Raw genomic sequence first — 18800 nt, forward strand, 5'->3', positions numbered from 1 at the left:
AAAGTTTAGTTTTGTAAATTATGTACTCTGTGTATTTTAAGGTTGTATTTTACCTGCAGAAAACTACAAGTAGTGAATCTGCTCAGCTTGTTTGGTGACAAAATTATACCAAGGCATGATTATATGTGAAGTGATATAGATACTGATTACAACACAATTACAATAATTATGCAATTATGATTACAACAGGTCAACATAGTTTGATTTATTAGGCTATGCACTGAACTGACATATGCAAGTTAATATCACTTACATGTTTGGTGGTTTCTGATAGTAGCATTTCTGTTCTCTCCACTAGTTTCTTAAAGGTGGGTCTCTTCAGAGGATCGGTGCTCCAGCACCATCTCATTACCTCGCAACTACAAACACATGCATATATGCAGCCATTATACAGTTCCCCTATGTGCATTATTTACTCATTAATTGTAAAACCAACAAATGCAGTAGATATAGAACTTGTACACTAATAGCACACACCACACATAATTCACACATCTGTAGCACTCTGCATTCATTATAGTGAAATCAAGATGCACAGAGAATCACACTTCTGTCCCTTACATTTCACTTGGAGCAAATTCTGGCTCACTCATTCTGTATCCATCTTGGATCATCTTGTAGAAAATGGATCCGACCGGAACTCCAGGATATGGGCTGTTACCTGTGGGTAGTGTGGAATAGGGGAATGTGCAGATCTAATCCTCACTATGAGATAATCATATGTGAGCATCTTTCAAGTTGTACAAACCCAAAGAGAAGATCTCCCATAGTAAGATGCCATAGGACCAGACGTCACTCTCAAATGTATACACACATGTGAACAGACTCTCTGGAGACATCCATTTCACTGGGAGGCGTGCCTGAACAGGAAACATTTTATTGCACAGATGTTTAAAAAAAAGTTACCCAAAAAGATATCCAATAAAATAGGTGAGCACATTCCTATAGTCCATACATATACATGCTGACCAATTTAAATTACACAATAAATTAATTTGCTAAAATATTTTATATAAATTCCTAAGAAAATTGTGCATTCGTGGGTTAAATCCACTGTGTTTAAGGTAACAAAAGGAAGGGAACACAGTACTTCAGGGGTTGTAGCATAAAGCAAATAATTTATATATTTAGCATATAGACACTCACATTTCCTCTCAGAACATAGCTGGAGTCTTTGGTGATGTCACGAGCCAGACCAAAGTCGCAGATCTTAGCAACCCGACCTTGGGTCAGCAGAACATTTCTTGCTGCCAGGTCTCTATGGATACACTACCAACAAACATATGCAGGTTAACATTTAGGAACTGTTTACAAACTAGACCACAATGTAATTTTTAATGTAATAAATGTTAACCATTTCAGACATGTCCATAAACGTACATTTTTGGAAGCAAGGAAGTCCATTCCTCTGGCAACTTGGTAAGAGAAGCTGAGCAGATCTTCTGTTGCAAGTGACAATTCATCCATATCATCAGTCCATTCTGGATAAGAGTGACAGTAAGGGACGTGGAGGGGTCATGATCTAATTTCTGATCTGGGATTACAGAAGCCAATCCTTGGTTGATCTCCTCAGTTAGAGAATTCTGTACAGGTGCAGTTGGCCTTACCCGTTTGCTTTGATCTCTTCTGATAAGACCTCATAGGCATGTAGCCATTATCTGTGCCTTCCCTAACACACAAAGACACATGGATATGCACACACACACACACACACACACACACACACACACACACACACACACACACACACACACACACACACACACAACAGTGGATACAATTTACATGTAACAATAACACAAATAACACAAAGATGGTTATGGAAGAAAGAACAAGGCTAAACCTCTATAGGATAGTGAAACTGTGGAAGTCACAAACTCACCTTAAAGGCTGCGTTTGACTGAGAAGGTTTTTATAGTATCCATCCCCTGTTTTAAAGCTAAAAAATGCATCTCTCTTTCTCCTCAGGAAGTTCAACAAGTCACCATAGCAGCAATACTCTGTGATCACCAAAATAGGGCCTGTTGCAGAGAGAAGTAATATGCAAAAACATTAGCTTCTAATCTTTGGAATTAAATTCCTGTAAAATATGTTCAAGCTCTTCCCTCAGGTTTGAGTAAATGAACTTAATTTGACCTGTTCAACTGTTTACCTCTTACCTCCTACTGTGCAAGCACCAAGCAGGTTGACAATGTTCATGTGGTTTCCAAGGTAACTGAGAACCTTCAGCTCTGACATCAGAGCTTCTTTTTCAGTGGAGTGAGCGCTTGCTGTGGGAACACATGGTCATCCATACACATACACACACACCCCAAAAAGCAACACCACCACAAAAATAAAAAAATAAAAACACTATACAGGAAAGAGACAATGGAACCCATTAATCAAATATCTAATCAAAACAGTATAAACTCCATACCCCCTCACACCCCCCACCCTCAAATATATTAATTATTAGACATTTGTAGCACTCACGTTTGAGCATCTTAACAGCAACAGTGGTGACTGTATCAGGTGAGGTTAGGCCATATGCTGTGGCTGCCACCACTTTACCAAATGCTCCAGAGCCAAGGATTGTACCTACACACACATGTCTTGCAGGATTAAGCAAGTTTCAAAGAGAAGTATCAACAAACACATCACACATCCAAGATAGCCATGTTATAATGTAATACATGTGATGGTATTTGTATTTAGAAATGCAATAAATTGTTTGATTTAAAAAAAAAAAGGTGATTATGCAAGTTAACATAGAGGTAACCACAGTGGCAGACTTTAATAAAAAAAAAATTATCAATACTTGTTTGCTCTCTCTCTATGTTTTTTTAAAATAGTACAATAAAACTGTTTTAGCATCTCAAAAGGCTTTATGAGGTCATATAAACTGAATGTTGAAGAGTATACAAGAATACTGATTACCAAAAGCTACTGATTACTGAGCTACTGATTACCAAAGCGCAGTCTCTCTCGTGGGAACTCCCACTTGGGGTCGTAGGGCAGCTGGGTGGGGTCTATATAGGTGTAGCTGTTGCCATGGATACTCTCAATCACTTTCCAGTGGATCTCATACTTTGGTTTCTGCAATGAAAGTGAAGGACTCTCACAACACACGTGTTATACAGATTTCACATGCTCTGCTTAATTACTGGCATCACATTACATTTTAGACCTTTCATTTTACAGAATTACCATATTCTCTATGATGTTTGAGCACTTTGAATGGCTGCACATACTTGTTAAGATTATTTAATTTAATTGAGATTAAGAGTGTTTTTTGTCATCATACTGGTGTACAACGAAATGTAGTCATTTCAATGACATGACTATTTCACCAAACTGCTCACTGTTCTGCTATGGATAAGACTCATTTTTATTTGCACAGGGCACCATTAGAGAAATCCTGCCACACGCCCCTGCGTTGCAAAGCCAAGACAAACTCTTTGAGAAACCAAGGTGGCATTATGGTTTCCTTTCATTCCCTTATGTTGTGTCTTGCTCTCTAGAAACCACTCCAGAAACAATTAACCTGGTTAGCAATGATGGTCAAATACATGACATGGTTTAACTTAATTTGCTGTTGTTTAGAGAGGGGCAGAACCATAGCTAATGCTAACCAAATAACTAACATTACTTTGTAGCTATTCCCTGTCAATGTCTAGCACTTGTTTATTATCCATTGTATGGTTTCTTTAGTCAATCCTATTGTTTCAAGTCTAGTCAAGAAACTGAATAGAGTGACTCTGGTTTCTTAACATTAGGAATGTCCCATCATAATAAAAGCTTCAGTTTCAGCATATGGTTCAATAAGGACAGTGGTGAGTGGTACTTTTACCAATATGACTGGGGACTAATAATTAATATTTAATTGCATACAAACAGTAACTCTAAACTAAAATGCAAGTTAATATATACACACACATACACACACACACATTAAAATTTATATATATATATATATATATATATATATATATATATATATATATATATATATATTTTTTTTTTTTTACAAAGTTCAGAAATTACATTCAGCAAGTGTCCCACTTAATTTTGTTGGTTATAAGAAAGAATGTCCATGCGTGTCTGTAATATACATGCATTCATCAGTTTTTCAGAACAGAATTCAGAATTTTTACATTTGAAAGAGTTCTTATTATTGTGATTAGCATTTTCTCCCTTAATCATTATTTCATTTTATATGTTTACCTGCATGTACTTGTAGAGGAGCACGATTAAAAAGAGACTGAGCAACACAGCAGCTGATATAACGCCAGTCAGCAGAGGGGTGAAGAGTTTATGGGGAACTGTCCGCTCTGAGTGGAGAAACACACACCCACACAATAGTGTGGGTGTGTAATCATTATCGTTATGATACTATCACATTCATTAGGCCTAAATGTGGAGGGGTGTGTGTTTTAAATCTGTTGGCAAGACAAGAGCTTACTGTCAGTGTCAAATCCTACAGTGCATACACTGCTCAAAGTAATCTCTCTAAAGCTGTCTGTCATCTGTCTATGTGTGTCAATGGGTAACAGAAGGGAATATTATGATATAAGAGCAGAGCCACATGTTTCTACAGTATATTTCTATCATTGTTGTGGCACAATGTGAATCACCATTTACATCTTTAAAAGTGAATGTATGTGCATATGTGTATGTGTGTACTGTGTAGCTTACCACTGATAGAGAACAGCGTGTATGCCTGCTCTCCCTGTGATGTTGCCACACACTCCAGGGTGTGGTATTTTCCTTTGCTGATGTTAAGGCGGCTCTCCACGTCAGTGCGGCCGAACACAGACCCTGACACTGTCACTATGGCAACGTCCTCATTTTCCTGCGTGGTGTTCAGCAGTTGGGAGCACCTATGAAAGGGCATGAAGGTTCACTCCCACACTCATCTCAGTCTCACAACCATACAATTATTCTTGCTGACCATGACTCAGTGTATTGTAAACTGTGTAATTTAGCCAAAGTTTTACATTTCGCATCATTTGATGTGCAGAGGTAGTGCTAAGCTTGTGTCAGACATAAGCTTGTTTACTTTAAAATGGATATACACTGTGTGCACAATTATTAGGCAATTATTATTATTATTTTGACCATGTTTGACCATCATGTTAATGCATATTTTTCAACTCCACGCTGTATAAACTTGAATACTTATAGGATTTAAGCGTATGAGGTGATGTGTATTTGTGTAATGAGGGCGGGTGTGGCCTAAGGAGATCAACACTATATATCAAGGTAGGCAGTTTCTTTTCCTCAGGCAAAATGGGCCAAATAAGAGATTTAACTGAGTCTGAAAAGTCAAAAATTGTAAAAAGCACTCTTCAAATTGCTAAGATGTTGGGGCGTGATTACAGAAACATCAAACATTTTGTTGAAAATAGTCAACAGGGTCACAAGAAACATGCTGAGAAAAAAAGATGCAAATTAACTGCCAAAGATTTGAGAAGGATCAAACATGAAGCAACTAGGAACTCATTATCCTCCAGTGCTGTTATATTCCGGAACTGCAACCTACCTGGAGTGCACAGAAGTGCAAGGTGTTTAGTACTCAGAGACATGGCCAAGGTAAGGAAGGCTGAAACCCGACCACCACTGAACAAGACACATAAAGTAAAATGTCAAGACTGGGCCAAGAAATATCTAAAGACAGATTTTTTAAAGGTTTTATGGACTGATTTGATGAGAGTGACTCTTGACAGAACAGATGTAAGAGCCAGAGTCTGGATCAGTAACAGGCACAGAGCTCCACTTCAAGGTGGAGGTGGGGTACTGCTATGGGCTTGGTTAGTTTTCAGGCTGAAGATGGACTCAAAAATCAACTCCCAAACTGGCAGTTTTTAGAAGTGGTACAGAAAAAAGTCTGCATCTTTCAAGAAGACCATAGTTTTTATGCAGGACAGTGCTTCATCGCATGCATTGAAATACTCCACTGTGTGACTAGCCAGTAAAGGCTTTAAACATGAAGTAATAATGACATGGCCTCCATCCTCACATGACCTAAACCCTATTGAGAACTTGTAGGACCTTCTTAAATGGGAGGTTCACAGTGAAGGAAAAATATTAAAAATACAACTTGCTTAATAATTGTGTACACAGTGTAATTAATCATATCTACCTTAGAAACAGAGCTTTGGCTTCTGAGATTCCCATGTCATGTCTTATTCTGGAATTACTATACTGTTGTGTTAATTACCTGCATTCTTACACAATTGTTATAAAGTGTGGGTTATTAAATGGGTGGGGGGGTGGTTCCTACCGTGTATGTGGACGTTCACAGTAGTACCAGGAAATTTTGGGGGCAGGATATCCTGAAGCAACACACTTCACCTGTCCATCAATAGGACCCTCTTGGGCCACAATCATAGGCTTACCTGAGAAAAAGAGACTTTTTCAAAACTAATGTTGCAGATCATCATAAATACCAAAGAAAAAGAAGACAAACAAAGGAGAAAGGGATGGAAAGAAGACTGAAAAAAAGACTTTTCTTCAACTCACAGATCACATGAATGGTGAAAGACTGATTGACAGATGCATAATTGTGATTTGCTGAGAAAATATAGATCCCGCCTTCTGAGCCATGAACACGAACCAGCTTCAGCTCGCTGATATACCTACAAACCAATCAAATACCATTAATGCCCTACCAAGAAAACAGTAAAATTCTGATCAGGAGTTAACAGCACAACTTCTAACTAACATCTTGTCTCTCAGTTTAAGATTTACAGCTGAATGTAGGCTCATGTACCTGTACTGTTGCTTGCGTAGTGTGATGACATGCTCGGAGGTGTTTCTGAGCTGTTGATTGTTGTAAGTCCAGGAGGCCATATCAGGTTTGGGGTAAGCAGTGATCTCCACTCGGAGCATAAGACTCTCTCCCTCTTTCACCTCAATGACCCTGTCCTCTATTTCTGTTATGTTAATAAAGCCTCGCTCTGCAATACAGAATTACACTATTCTGAATAACTTTTCTATCAACCCTTAAAATGGCTTGGCATGGACACAGTAATACAAATATTAACTTGTGCTTACCTCTTTTATTAAGTAGGAGAAGGCATTGTTGTATCAACTGACATGGATATATACAAGCTACTGTCACTCACCATAAACATCAAGGTGAATAGTTGCTGATGAGACACCTTTTTCATTCTGGGCTTGGCAGCAATAGGTCCCAGAGTCAGACATTGTAACTGCAGTAATCCATAGAGTTGCTGAGCGCTTGTAACCATGGGAACCAGGTAAGATATGAGAGGCATGGGACTCCAAGGCCCTCTGAACCGACAGATATCAGGAGGTTATTGTGGAGACCGTGTGTGTGTGTGTGTGTGTGTGTGTGCGAATTTAGCTATTGGTGGAGATGAAATATCTAAATAATCAGAAGACAACTACAATAAATAAATTAATATTTATTTATTTATGTGACTGATGTTAATGCTAGGTTTAGGCTTAAGTATAAGCATAGTGCTGTTCAGCTAGTACAACACAATAATATTATTACAAAAATGTGTGTGGTGTGTGTATGTGAGTACATGTGTATGTATTTCTTTGTGTCTCACCGCTTCTGGAGGGAAGCTCCAGCTCAGTTGGAAGTTATGGTTAATGTTAGTGGTGCTGCAGATGAGCTCAAATTCTTGATTTTGGATCAGTATCACACTGTCTGGCTTGGAGAGACTTATATTGGGGGCTGAGTCTGGGACTACACACACACACACACACACACACACACACACACACACACACACACACACACACACAATAGAGCAGATCCATTTAATAATTAATTATTGGCAATGCCTTAGTAATTGAATATATGACACCAATATCTTCAACACCCATGTGCACCTCACTGAATGAAATGACTGTTGTAATGACTGCAAGGCGTTTGATGGCCTCTGTCTCTGTTGCTCCCTCTTTCTCTCTCAGTACTCCCTCACCTCCCCACCCAGTCACAGACCTGGCCGGATATCCACGTTGTACTCTCCGGACCTCACAGTGACGCCGGCCACGTCTCCGGTGCAGATGTAGCATCCATCATAGGCCTTGGAGATGGCGTGGATGGTGATGCCACGCTCCAGGTTAGAGCTGTAGGCAAGGCCGCCTGGCAAGGCCCTGCCACTGCAGGTGACCAGGGAGAGGTGAGCGATGGCTGGGTCTGTCACGAGGCACGGCAGTGTGAGGTCCTCACCCTCGCGGGCCAGCAAGCCATTCACCATGGAGCGCACAAACACGCTTTCCATATCTAATAGGAGAGAGAGAGTGGGAGATTACATTTCCTGAATGTGTACAGGATGATATGCAAGACACGACTTTATATTTAGATTTCTACATAAGGCTTAATTACACCCTTAATGCTGCATATACCCTAAACCCAAGCCTAAGTGCTGAATCACTGTTACTTTCTAAGCAGTCATGGAATTATACTTGTAAATAACATTACAACCACAACATACAAAACATTAGTTGAACTTTACATTTAAGGTTCCACTCAAAGTATGCATTATCTATATTCTTAAAGGTTTATATTTACATACTTAATATATGCATTTGCTTTAATGATAAAAATCATCTTACTGAATGAATGAATGAATGCCATATATATAATAGCCAAAGATTTTCAACATTATCTTTTTAATCATCCCAAGCATTATGACACCATTTGTTACTTTCTGAGATGAATGCACAGACTCTCCTCAAAATGAAGAAACTATCAAGTACATCAAAATGATTAAGTACATCAAAATGATTAAAGTCCCCCTCACCCAGCATAGCACATATTTCAGCCCAAGTTAATATGGACACAAAGCACATCTTTAGAGGACAGTCACAGCCCCACTAGGGTTACCCTACAATGAATCAGGTAAAACAGATTCTCACCACTAGGGCTGAAAACAGTTTTTACTGTTTTTCATCTACTCCTCAATAGCCCATCTCATAACAGCTCAGATATCTTACTACAGCTGTGCAGTATTGGTGAATGTACACTGCATTCTCCCAACCCACCACACACCCAAATATTGAGGTCTTTAACAAAGACTTATGCAAATACACACACCTTTTACATAAATGTAGACAGAATTCTTTTCTCCTGTTAGGACATTCTCACAGGTGTAGCGACCCATATGCTGCGGCTGGCTGGAGATGAGGTGGATGATAGTGGCTCCATTTTCCTCATGCTCTCCCTCAATTCTCCGGTTCTTCTCCCGTAGCCACCGCAAACTGCCTGTGCTCAGTTGCATATCGTCATGGCAACGCAATTCTAGCTCATTCCCCTTCAGAATGACCAGGTAAGGAGCATCGGGAAAAATGACAGGCTTGAACCAACCTATACAAGGAGGAATTACTCATGTTATTGCTCTTCCTACTGAAAATGAATAGGTCTTTACTTAGAGTTGGTGCCAGTTAGTTCTCAAAGAATTGCAAGTCTGATATAGCCCATAGTTGTTTTACAGGATGATCGGCTCTTAGGTTTCCCTACACAGCTAAGCACTATTTTCTCAGGGAGAACTTTTCTGCTGTCTCAGGATACATTTGGCTGGAATCTTTGATATTAACTGACATTTTGGTTTTAGACAGTCTTATTGTGGACATTTAAGGGGCCTATTGACTCATAGCACTTATGTAAAATCAAAGATGTCAACATCAAGAGGAAAATAAATTGATGCATTATTGATCTAGTCAGCAGAAGTACCAAATCCGTTACCAATTTAGAAATATGAGACATCTAGAAGCTCAAAATTTAGCCTAACTTTTTTCCCCCCGTTATCTTGCAGTACTTAAGGTTAACCACTGTAAATGCTTATGACTTTTCCAAACTGGGTTTCTTATTTGCGTAACCGTTGCAGGCCTTCCAGCTAAATTTCTCTTGTGACTGTTCTCCCGCGCCAGTGTGAAAAAACATGACGTCACGAATTGCTATGATTTATCATGTGGGGTCTTACAACAGCCAGTTAAAAGTTCCGTGAAAATTACGCAGATTACTTTATTTAATATTTCGTAAACATTAGGACATACGTGCAAACTCTAAACAATTCCAGAGTGGCCATCCCAAATCTGAAATGTTAGATAGCTCTACATGTTAAAGAAATGTACATAAATTAAGGGAACGATGATAACTAATAACTAATAACTAAGTTATTATCACTGTGCAGAGGGTTTACCTCTTGCTGCCAGGAACGCGTTTTGGATTTTGGATTGCAGTTATGCAAATTGTTTGTTTGTGTGTGTGTGTGTGTGTGTGTTCGTTCGTGTTTGTGTTAGTGCGTTTGTGTGCGTCTGTGTGTAAACTGTGGGAGAAAATTAATAAATCATCATTACGTGAAAGCATGTCGTAACAAAGTCTAGTAATATCAGGTGAGAGTTTTTTCTATAACATACATAGCCCAGTATCGCCTGGGGTAGTGTTTTTTGTTTGTTTTTGTTTTGTTTTTCCCCCGGCAACAGAAACCATTTATTTAATAACATGTAGGTAGTTTAAACGTATAACACTGCATGCACGAAATGTATTACCTTGGCTCTAATTACAAACGTATCAATTATTGACAAACTTAACAAAATACATTCAGTGCACGCGCAGTGCGCATTTTGGTACATAACGGCAAAAATATTCTCCTAAAGCGTTCAAATTAGGTTTCACATAGCTAATTAAACACATCATATTTTCCATACTTATAATGTAACCAGCTTGTAAACGAAAAGTAATTAGAACCCATAACCGTCACTGATCCATCTGCCTACAAAACAGCTGGTCTCATCTCAGTCGCCCTACTAATCCCAGTTTGATAACTCCGATTAAACACATGGACATAATGAACATGGCATAGGACGTCTTATTCAAACCGACCTTAAACAACAATGAAAATAATAGAACTAAAATATTATAATTATGGTGAGTACTGAATGGTTTTCGAACATAAAAGCACGCTTAAGGCGAAAATCTTACCTGCTGATAAAGAAAATAAAAATGTAACTGTAAATACAATCCAACAACGTCCCATCTTTTCTCCCCCATGCACAAGTGTGACTGCGCCACAGTTACCACTCTCCGCGTCCTCGCTGCACTGTGCCTGTGCGCGCGTGCGTGTGTGTATGTCCGTGCGTGTGTGTGTGTGAGTGAGTGTGTATGTGTGTGTGTGTGTGTGTGTGAGAGAGAGAGAGAGAGAGAAAGAGAGAGAGAGAGAGAGAGAGAGAGAGAGAGAGAGAGAGAGAGAGAGAGAGAGAGCAACCACGCCAGTCTACCATTTCTTAAAGGGAAAGTTATGAGAGGCGTTTGTTTTGAACAGTTGATGGAACGGGAGTGTACTGGATACTAGCCAGTCACTGAGTCGGCACTTTACCGTAAACCATCGGTGGATTTCAATCAGTGCTGTTACCAATATTCATTATCCAAAGAGGTTGATTTTTCAAAGTGTCACGTCATTTTAAGCTGTTCAACGGACATTCGTATAAAAACATTGACCGCCGTTATTTAACAAATGGCTCGATCGCTCTCTGAAGCAGACACAATCAAATTGTGATATCATATATGACGTGTCTGTCTGCTGCGTCAGTAACATCTGATGAGGAGTACGTGAGAATGTAGTTGCATACAAATGCACACAATAATGCTGTTCCCTTTCGTCCTGTAGGCATTTTAATTCAGCATTTAAATAATTTTTTTGCAGAATTTTGCGTGAGGTGTACCCTAACACCTAATTTCTGTTTGCCTGATATTTTGCACACATGCATAGTTATTGCTCTGTGTATCAGTTACCTTGCATTTGATCAAACATTTATGAGGGAAGCAGGTTTTAAGCAATGAACAGTGCTTACTCATCACCTGCAGAGTGCACGTTTATATATTTTTAAGTGTGTGTGTGAGAGTAAGAAATGCTGTGTGTGTATTTCTGCATGCATAGTGCATGCGAATACTTGTGTGTACCCTTGTGTGAGTGTGCGTGTGTGTGTGTGTGTGTGTGTGTGTGTGTGTGTGTGCATGCTATTGGTGGATATGTGGAAAAGAAAAATGAAGATGCTGACTCACTGCTTAACTCCAAACACAGCAGAGTGAGTCACTCTGCTCTTTATAGACACATGATCACTGTTCACTGAACACACACACACACACACACACACACACACACACACACACACACACACACACACACACACACACACACACACACACACAAAAGAGTGTGTAAAGCTAATCTTGTCCCCCCACACAGTGAGAAGAATAATGAGATAACCAAAGAAATGCCTGTTTTACAGGTAGGGAAATGCAAGAATAACCCTAGTTTTACCCTAGTTAGGGAAATACAAGCATTTGTTGAAGCAGAGAACAACTACTGCCATATCTCCATGCCAGTAAGCTATTTGGAAGCAATTTGTAATCATAACATATCTGTTTAATTTAGTGACCTGGTGACTGTGCAACACAATAAAATATTGGCTACAATAAACAATAAAATATTGGTTTGTGCCTCAATCTCATCCCTGGAGAAGAAAAAGAACCTGCCAAAAGCTGAGCACAGATGATCACTATATTAACATACTAATATAGAGGCTAAGTCTTGAAAATAAAACTCTAATAGGTGAGGGCCTGCAAGTAACACTGACTGTAATGAGTGAGATTAATGTGTGCTTGAATCTGCAGCATATGTGTGGTCAAAGTGAGTCAAATGTATTTATGTAGCACTTTTACAATGCATGTCACAAAGCAGCTTTACAAATGTATGGGTGCCTATCCCTAGTGATGACAAAATGCAATGTAAAATGCTACATCATTTTTGCACTCGACAGCCTGTTTTACATAACAGAAAGGAAGTCAGCTCTGTGCCAGAGGCATTTGTAGAAATTTACAAAACTTCTAAATAATTTCAGTAGCCCGAAGATGGAAAAGGTTTATTACAAACATTTTTAATGTTCAATTTCAGATGTTACTACCCTACAGAAATAATGTCACAGACAGTGAAGTACTAATGTAGTGCATTAGTTAAGACATAGACTTATCATATTTACTGGCTGAGTCTAGAGTTAAAAGTTTAAAATTAAGAGTCTGTGTGCATGGAATATTTTCATGTGATCTCCCCTTTCAATAATTCTTCCTCGTACAACATCTGAGCATTACTTCATCTTCATAAATGCTAAGATACAGCAAGTGGGGGCAGATTTAATGATGTGGTGGCCTAAAGACCGGTCTCAATATCTAATGTCAGTAGTATAATAACAACCAGGCTTTCTTGTAAGAAGTTATTTCACTGGGTACAGCTTATTAGAAAACTTCTAGAATCTTCTGTGATTTGATAGAAAAATATGTTGCCTGATGCCATGGGCGTAAAAAGTAAGAAAGAGTGCACTAACACAAACAAAAGAGCCAATGTAACATCACTGACTGACATACAAACTAAACAGACTTAAATAACAAATAACAACATATAACCCCCAGTGTTGTGGCTACTAATGTCTAACATGATAAACACAAGAAGAACACAAAATTTAACGTGCGCTGCCGGTTGCTGGTAGATGTCAGCAGGGAGGGGACGGGATCATGACGATACCCCCCCACCCCTGCCCCCTGCACCTACATAAAACAAGGGAGAAAGAGTGGGGAAACGATGTGGAACGCGCCCACTTGGGCCTGAGGCACTCCACACACGTCTACCCCTGGGAGAGAGGACAATGTCTGCCTTTGTCCTTCATGGGGTCTCCTCTTGCTGACTGAGTGCTGATGTGCTGTCCTCCCATATCCGTGAAGCAGTCTACAGGATGGGGCAAAAGGGCCACTTGCCTCTACATCCTCTGTTATCCCTGTCGTCTCTGGGACACATTCCTTGTCCCTTCTCATGACACCTGGGCCCATCACCAGATGGGATACAAGGTACTAGCACCACTCATTGGCACTCCTTGTGACATCTGGAAACCCTGCTGGCACTTCCCAATAGGTGCTTCAATGGGAACCTCACAGGACCACACTTGGTAGCATCGCTCCTTGGTACTGCTGGAGCTCTCTTTCGCTGATGTGCACTCTTGGCTTAACTCCTCAGTACTGCTTGGAGCCCTCCATCATGGACTCATCCCTCTATAGAGCAACTATGACTTTCTTTGGTACTCAGAACTTTTCTCTGTCGACGTAGTGCTCACCTGCCACTTCCTCTGTCGAAAGCTCCTCCTATGACTGACAACTGCTACTGTGCTCAAGCTACTGCCACTGTGCTTACACCTGGGTAGACCTCAGAGCTGACTAACCCAAATACACTGGCCAGGTAGAACTACATCAGTCCTTAGAGGGATGACCAAAGAGCCCCCCAAGACAAAAAGAAAAATCAAGAAGACAACATGACTAACACATTCACAACCATTATAGACTATTAGTAGTCAGAATTAACACCACCCCACCAACACAGACAACATGGCTATGACGTATCACATAAAGACAGCACAACTAAACAATTCACATATAAACAACACATTTCATGCATACAAAGATCACACAATCTAATACAATTCACCGAGAAGCACTATGTTTAGCACACATGACACATAAAACAGCACAACTATCACACAACACCAGCACAGCATAGTTCTTACACATCACATAGAAACATGGTGAGTAAACACGGAGCAGTTATCACAATAAACACAAACGTCACAAAACCACAACATGTTTGACCACACAAGTGGTGCCACCCTCTCTGCTACTCCTCAGGGCCTGGTCCACAATCACTCAACAGGACACCACCCCAACAGGGAATCTCAGGGAAGACCGCACTTTCGTCTGTCTTGGTTGCCAACTCCACTGAAACAGAGAGACAGCAAGTCTCCAACTAAAGCGTTTAATGAAATAAATTAAAATGAAAACAAACATAAATATGCATTAATATGACCAAAGAGCCCACGTAACATTGTATGACATTGGTCATGCAAACTAAACAGGCTTAAATAACAAAGGACACAACATAATATCCCCCTGGTGGTGTGTGTTGGACATCAGTAGCCACAACACCTGGGGGTTATGTCCTTTGTTATTTAAGCCTGTTTAGTATGAGGCATGGACAAACTTAAACAAGACATGTGACATGATAAACACAGGAATAACAAACAAAAGTCCATGTGCATTGTTGGTTGCTGGTAGATGTCAACAGGGAGGGGTCACCATGACAAGTGACTGTGGACACTTTCAATTGGTGTTTTACAATAAAGCTGTGTTGTCATCATGCAGTTGTCTGTCTTGTTATTGTTCTAATATAGATCGCTATTTTTATTTGCCAATGCCTATAAACAATATTTAGTTTTTGCAGAAAGCCTTAAGAATTTAATCAAGTACTAGATATGGTGATGTTTCTCATTTGACTGAATGATATTTAATATGTTATTTTAATTAATGTTTTGTTTTACCTTTGTGACAATTATTAATGTCATAAAACTGTTATGTAAAACAAATTTATTATATTAGTTTATAATATTGAGGTGAACCTATTTGGTATGTTAAAAAATGTTTTTGATGTAGCTTGTAGAACTGAAATAAATGGTGATGTTAACCTGTTTTTAACCCTACAGTGCCTGGATATGTTGCTTTCTGTGTGCACAAATACACCCTCCTTCACAGTGCTTACATCACAGATGTGAATAGGTTTTGAATAGGCACAAATATTTTCAAACACTTTTATAATGTAATTTTTTTTGTCTTTGTATATCTCTAATTATATTGGATTATTAATTATCAATAATTATTATCAATAATTTAATATAGAATTGAATTTAACAAATTAAATGGGGAAATTTTCATTCAGTGATGAATGGTGGAATGAGCTGTAATAAAATGTATAAAATCATTTAATAAAATAATTTTAATATCAACATTGCTGCAATTTTAATCTACAACAATGAGTCATTTTGACATAACCTTCACAATGGGAGCAAGTGTCTGGTGTTTGCTCCAACAGCATGGGATCGGAGCTTTGTCTGTCTAAACATTATCTTCCCTTTTACCTCAGTGCCTAGCCTGAAGACTGGCTTGAGCAAAGAGGGCACAGTTGAGAATAAGTCTAATGGGGGATGATGGTAACCTAATGAAGTTTACCCATTGGCTTATTGCTGACTGTGCATAAGACCCCAGTCTACCCAAACTTAATGACCATTAGTCCCTACATCCCATAATAAGATGATCAGGGTGTAGCAGGGTGTGTTCTATAGTGGTTTTTAAGTGTTTATATATCTTCGGATTGAGAGAGCTTTGGTTTTGTGGTCCATATTGACTTGTCCTTACGCCAGTTGTCTTGAACTTGTTTGACCTGCACCAGACAAGAGCAAAGTTAGAATATCTTTATTGCCAAACTATATGGAGTTGCAGTTGCTTTTCCAGTTTTGCACTGGATAGATAGATAGATAGAGATAGATAGATAGATAGATAGATAGAGAGAGAGAGAGAGAGAGAGAGAGAGAGAAGGCACTTTGCTTTCACAGCTGATGAAGGACCTCTGTCTGAGACATCCTTGTCTCACCCCGAATGGCATCTCGCAAAACCACCTCCTGCATTTCCACCAATCACACACCATGACCAATTCCCAGACCACTACCCACACCTAAATTGTTCTCCACTATTTAATCCCACAAGTCCCCATACCAGGTTATTTGCATTGGCTTGCGAGCAGTCTACTGTCACATCTCGTCTACGGACATTCCCATTCTTCAGGAAGATTACTTTCATTTTGCCTTTCAGGACATTTCCCTTTCTTTGTTTGCCTTGGCTTGTCTTTGTTTTTTATTACTAGACCAAGCTCACCCTGCCACGTGCACCTTGCACCTTGACTTGCTCAGCCATGATGTCACAGTCCTATTTATTTAGAAACTTTAGTACGTATTTAGTACTTCACTGCAGTTACTCCCTGGAATCATCTATTGATTGATTTGATTGAAGGATTGCACCAAATATTAGGAGATTGTAGACCAAAACCTGCCTGTCCCTGGTAGCAGGCTAAGTCTGGATCTTAACCAAAACTTCCAATAGAATAATGATCCATTATTTTCAACCAAATCATTACAAAAAGGGTGCACTGACCACAGTTAAAAGACTTCCAAGGACTGAAGCATCTGCAGGTTTGTATAGATGAGCTCTGATTTATATGTAGTATGACCTCTCATCAATCTCTGCAACAGAGAGCACAAAACATACTAAATGCAAGAGAGCACATACTATTGTTTTAGAAAAATGTTTGTATTCTATAATTTTTACTTGAATTTTTTACATACATTTCTTATATAAACTGAGTAAACAACTGGTAAAGCAAACTTTCTCACTTATCTTTACCAATATTTTTGAAGGGCATTATAAACTGTAGAAGCAATATATGGAACATGAAAAATACTTAAACAGACAGACAGACAGACAGAGGGGGATATATATATTCCCATTCATAATCTAGATCATAGATAAAAATAGGGATAAAAAGAGCTTTATGCAAAGAAAGAAAGAAATGAGGGTTATTGTTCTGTCCTCTTTACAGTATGATTGAACCACAGAGAAGCAACTCCTATAACTTACATCATAACTGCATTAACATACATTCCAGCATGCATTAAATCTATAAAATTCTGCCAAACCACAAGTCTACGCATTTGACATTTGCAGTTAATGTGATGGGTCCAGCAGCTGTTGTTTTGGTTAGTAAGTTCCACTTCACAATCAATGCCGCAAGGCTGTATATCAACAGTGGCCCAGTGATGCATTGTACTACATGTAGTCCAGGTGACACAATGAGGTTGATAAAAATTAATTCTAAAGCAGAATTTTAGGAACAGATAGAAAATCAGAGATAATTACAAAGATAAACTAAATATGTATAAACTAATATGTATCTGAAATATTGTATATTGTGTGTATATTACCTGTATTGCTGGAGCGACACCAACAGCTGGACCTAAATTCCTTTTGTGTCAGCATACTTGACCAATAAACCGGATTCCCTATTCTGCTATATTACATGCAGTGGTATTTCAGAACATTTAAATGTTACGCATTTGGCAGACCGTCTAAATCACAAATTAGGTACAAATACTGTCACCTTAATGGTGCAGCATTAGATAGAGCTGCATATGAGATAGAACCTATTCTCATGTGAATTAATAGCCTGCGACTTCGTACTCCTCTCGTTACATCAAATTATGACTACAAAACTCCACAGGGCGTCCGCGAGTGAGTCCAAAATGAATGGGTTTTGGGCAGTAGTACGCTAGCATTTCTGTTACTGGGTGCGGATAGACTGCTAACGTAGCAGAAACGCTAGAGTACTACTGCAAAAACAAATATACAGGTATATTTTCTTTGCTATTTTAGTGTGATACATACTCATAAATTCCAAAATTGAAGAGCTTGACCAATTAGTGAAAAACAATTTTTAGCCGTTTAGCTCCATTCGCTCGATTCATTTTGCACCATGCTTGTTCGCGGGCGCCCCTAGCGTCTAACAATCTAGGCAAGACATCTGTAGCCATTAACTTCTGTTTTGGATAGAGTATCCATTCCAAGACTTAATTTGATCGGATAGGGAGCGAAGCCTAGCGGACAAGCAGAGGAAGAGAGAGATTACAGGGGAAGAGGGAGGGATTTTCTCTCCCACGAAGGAAAAGGAGGACGACTGTCTTTCGATCGGAGACGAGAGACGAGACTAGTGGCAAAAACTTATGTTGAGTTTTTGCCCTAATTGTCCGCTCGCCGACAGGTTTTGGAGGTCGCCGAAAAAAGCACCACATTGGCGGTCGCTCGGGGCTCGAACCTCTGCTCTTGATTGCAATGCATGAATTATTCAGATGCACGATCC

General features: G+C 39.3%; 1 protein-coding gene and 1 long non-coding RNA gene across 2 annotated transcripts; both read right to left on the minus strand.

Annotated features, from left to right (window-relative positions):
• Positions 1-557: 557 nt before the first annotated feature.
• Positions 558-11066, minus strand: kitb (KIT proto-oncogene, receptor tyrosine kinase b). The gene is made up of 19 exons (XM_027032172.2): positions 10946-11066; positions 9059-9328; positions 7961-8245; positions 7563-7702; positions 7110-7278; positions 6755-6941; positions 6505-6620; positions 6266-6380; positions 4678-4862; positions 4207-4313; positions 2952-3078; positions 2476-2580; positions 2160-2270; positions 1883-2021; positions 1608-1669; positions 1381-1481; positions 1147-1269; positions 749-860; positions 558-661 (listed from the first exon to the last, which is right to left on the minus strand). The coding sequence occupies exons 1-19, from the start codon at positions 10998-11000 to the stop codon at positions 558-560; spliced, it is 2613 nt and encodes an 870-aa protein (XP_026887973.2). The 5' UTR covers positions 11001-11066.
• Positions 11067-15764: 4698 nt separating this feature from the next.
• Positions 15765-18403, minus strand: LOC118242040. Its single transcript, XR_004776526.1, has 3 exons — positions 17869-18403; positions 17042-17130; positions 15765-16274 (listed from the first exon to the last, which is right to left on the minus strand). It is a non-coding gene; the product is annotated as an uncharacterized LOC118242040 (long non-coding RNA).
• Between the last annotated feature and the right edge of the window lie 397 nt (positions 18404-18800).

The sequence above is a fragment of the Electrophorus electricus genome, chromosome 9 (assembly GCF_013358815.1).
Source record: "Electrophorus electricus isolate fEleEle1 chromosome 9, fEleEle1.pri, whole genome shotgun sequence".
Taxonomy (NCBI): Eukaryota; Metazoa; Chordata; class Actinopteri; order Gymnotiformes; family Gymnotidae; genus Electrophorus; species Electrophorus electricus.

Bases quoted from the DNA above. Each gene is read 5' to 3' on its own strand.
- kitb (XM_027032172.2), bottom strand. From the start codon at position 11,000: ATGGGACGTTGTTGGATTGTATTTACAGTTACATTTTTATTTTCTTTA. The intron at 4,863-6,265 runs GTAGGAACCACC...GCCCTTTCATAG, and splicing joins TGTGAACGTCCACATACACG to GTGCTCCCAACTGCTGAACA. The intron at 3,079-4,206 runs GTAAACATATAA...CTTTCATTGCAG, and splicing joins TCCTCTACAAGTACATGCAG to AAACCAAAGTATGAGATCCA.